Consider the following 1,543-nt stretch of genomic DNA (forward strand, 5'->3'; position numbering starts at 1 on the left):
CAGCAGCCCCCAGAGCCCCTGAGCATCAAGTGGCCTTACGTGGGGCCCCGGCAGTGCGTCGCCTCGGAGACGGCCTCGCTGCCCGTGATCGTCGGCATCAAGGAGGGAGGCAGGACCAGGCCGCAGGTGGTCAGCCTGCCCAACATGAGGGTGCAGAAGTGCAGCTGTGCCTCGGACGGGGCGCCCGTGCCCAGGAGGCTTGAGCCGTAGGTGCCCGGGGTTGCCACCGGGGGACTTGGCTTCTGTGTACATCCAGTCTGCCTGGGCGGCAGTAGAGCTGAGGGTTCCTGAACTGCCGCTGGACAAATGCTCGGTGCTCCCTCCTGAGCTCTGAAGTTGCTTCCTCTGACAAGTCAGCTCACGTCCTCATGTTTGCTGCCCAGGAATGAAACTCCTTGGCTGTTGGGTGGCGCCTGCGCGGTCGCCTGCACTAAATCCTAAGCACTTACACGTGTAGATAATGTAATATGGGGCAGAAATAACGTCAGCTCGCTTGCCCTGTCACTGGGTCTGGGCTGGTCTCTAACCACTACTCTGGGTCTAAGAGCCGGGGGTCTGGTGTGGGCTGTACATCTTTGCAAGACCGAATAAAACATTTTATTCTGTAATTTCGTATTTTTCTATTGTAAGCTAAGTGCTGCAAGTTGAGGAAGGAACAAAGTTCTAATGAGAATAGGTCCACCTGATTTGAAAACTAATGACAAAGCTTGACTCAATCAAGGTCTTAGTTAAGTAACGGCAGGAAGGTCTTAAGTAATACCGAAAGCAAGGGTCTTGGTTAAGGTTTTGGTTAAGTAATATAGGAAGCAAGGGTCAACATGCAATCAGATTCTAGTATCTGTGGTACCTGTCTTCTCAGAATTGAGATGGAACTCTGCTGTTGTTGACATTCTACTTGCATCAAAATAATAATTAAAAAGACTATTATTGGGTTAGCAGGTGGCATGGTGGTTAAGGTGCTGGACTCCTACATGGCTGATCTTGGTTTTAGTTCTGGACCTGGTGGCTGAAAATCACTCCAGGTGGGGCTGGCAGGTGGCGTGGTGGTTAAGGACGCTGGACTCCCATGTGGTTGACCACAGTATAAGTTAAATAAAAACTAATTCTTTTTTTTTTTTTTGCTAAATCAAAAATTTGAAATATTTATTTATGAAGTAAATTACTGTCTTCAAATTTAAACAGTTCACTGAACAATGAAATATTTTCAGCAGACCCGTTCACATCTAACAACTTCTACATATAAGATACTCATCATTTTTCCAGTTTCAGTCTGAACATAGGGCTTTTAACTAGGTACGAGACACAAATTCTAATACAGATTTTCTAATTAGTTGTCTGGGTCTAGACAAGCCATTTTAGAGCTCTGCCCTTACCCACATCAAACAAGAACAATAATATCCTTTAAACCTACATTTAGGTAAACAGACATAAGATTATGTGAAAACATTTTGCTAAAGTTGCTAAACAAATGTAAGGTAAAATATTTATCATATGAACTATTTTCTTTTTTTTTTTTTTTTTTGAGAGGTTTTTCACTATAGGG

General features: G+C 44.8%; 1 protein-coding gene across 1 annotated transcript in view; it reads left to right on the forward strand.

Moving 5' to 3' along the window:
* The window catches only part of LOC102490384 (left-right determination factor 2), a 2,380-nt gene extending 1,945 nt beyond the window's left edge, over window positions 1-435 (forward strand). Inside the window, 1 exon segment of the mRNA XM_027775205.1 lies at window positions 1-435. This exon segment is cut by the window's left edge and continues 62 nt beyond it. Within this exon segment, the coding sequence (XP_027631006.1) occupies window positions 1-210 (210 nt within the window). The 3' untranslated portion in view covers window positions 211-435.
* The last annotated feature ends 1,108 nt before the right edge of the window (window positions 436-1,543 follow it).

This window comes from Tupaia chinensis, unplaced genomic scaffold (assembly GCF_000334495.1).
Source record: "Tupaia chinensis unplaced genomic scaffold, TupChi_1.0 Scaffold000532_1, whole genome shotgun sequence".
Taxonomy (NCBI): Eukaryota; Metazoa; Chordata; class Mammalia; order Scandentia; family Tupaiidae; genus Tupaia; species Tupaia belangeri.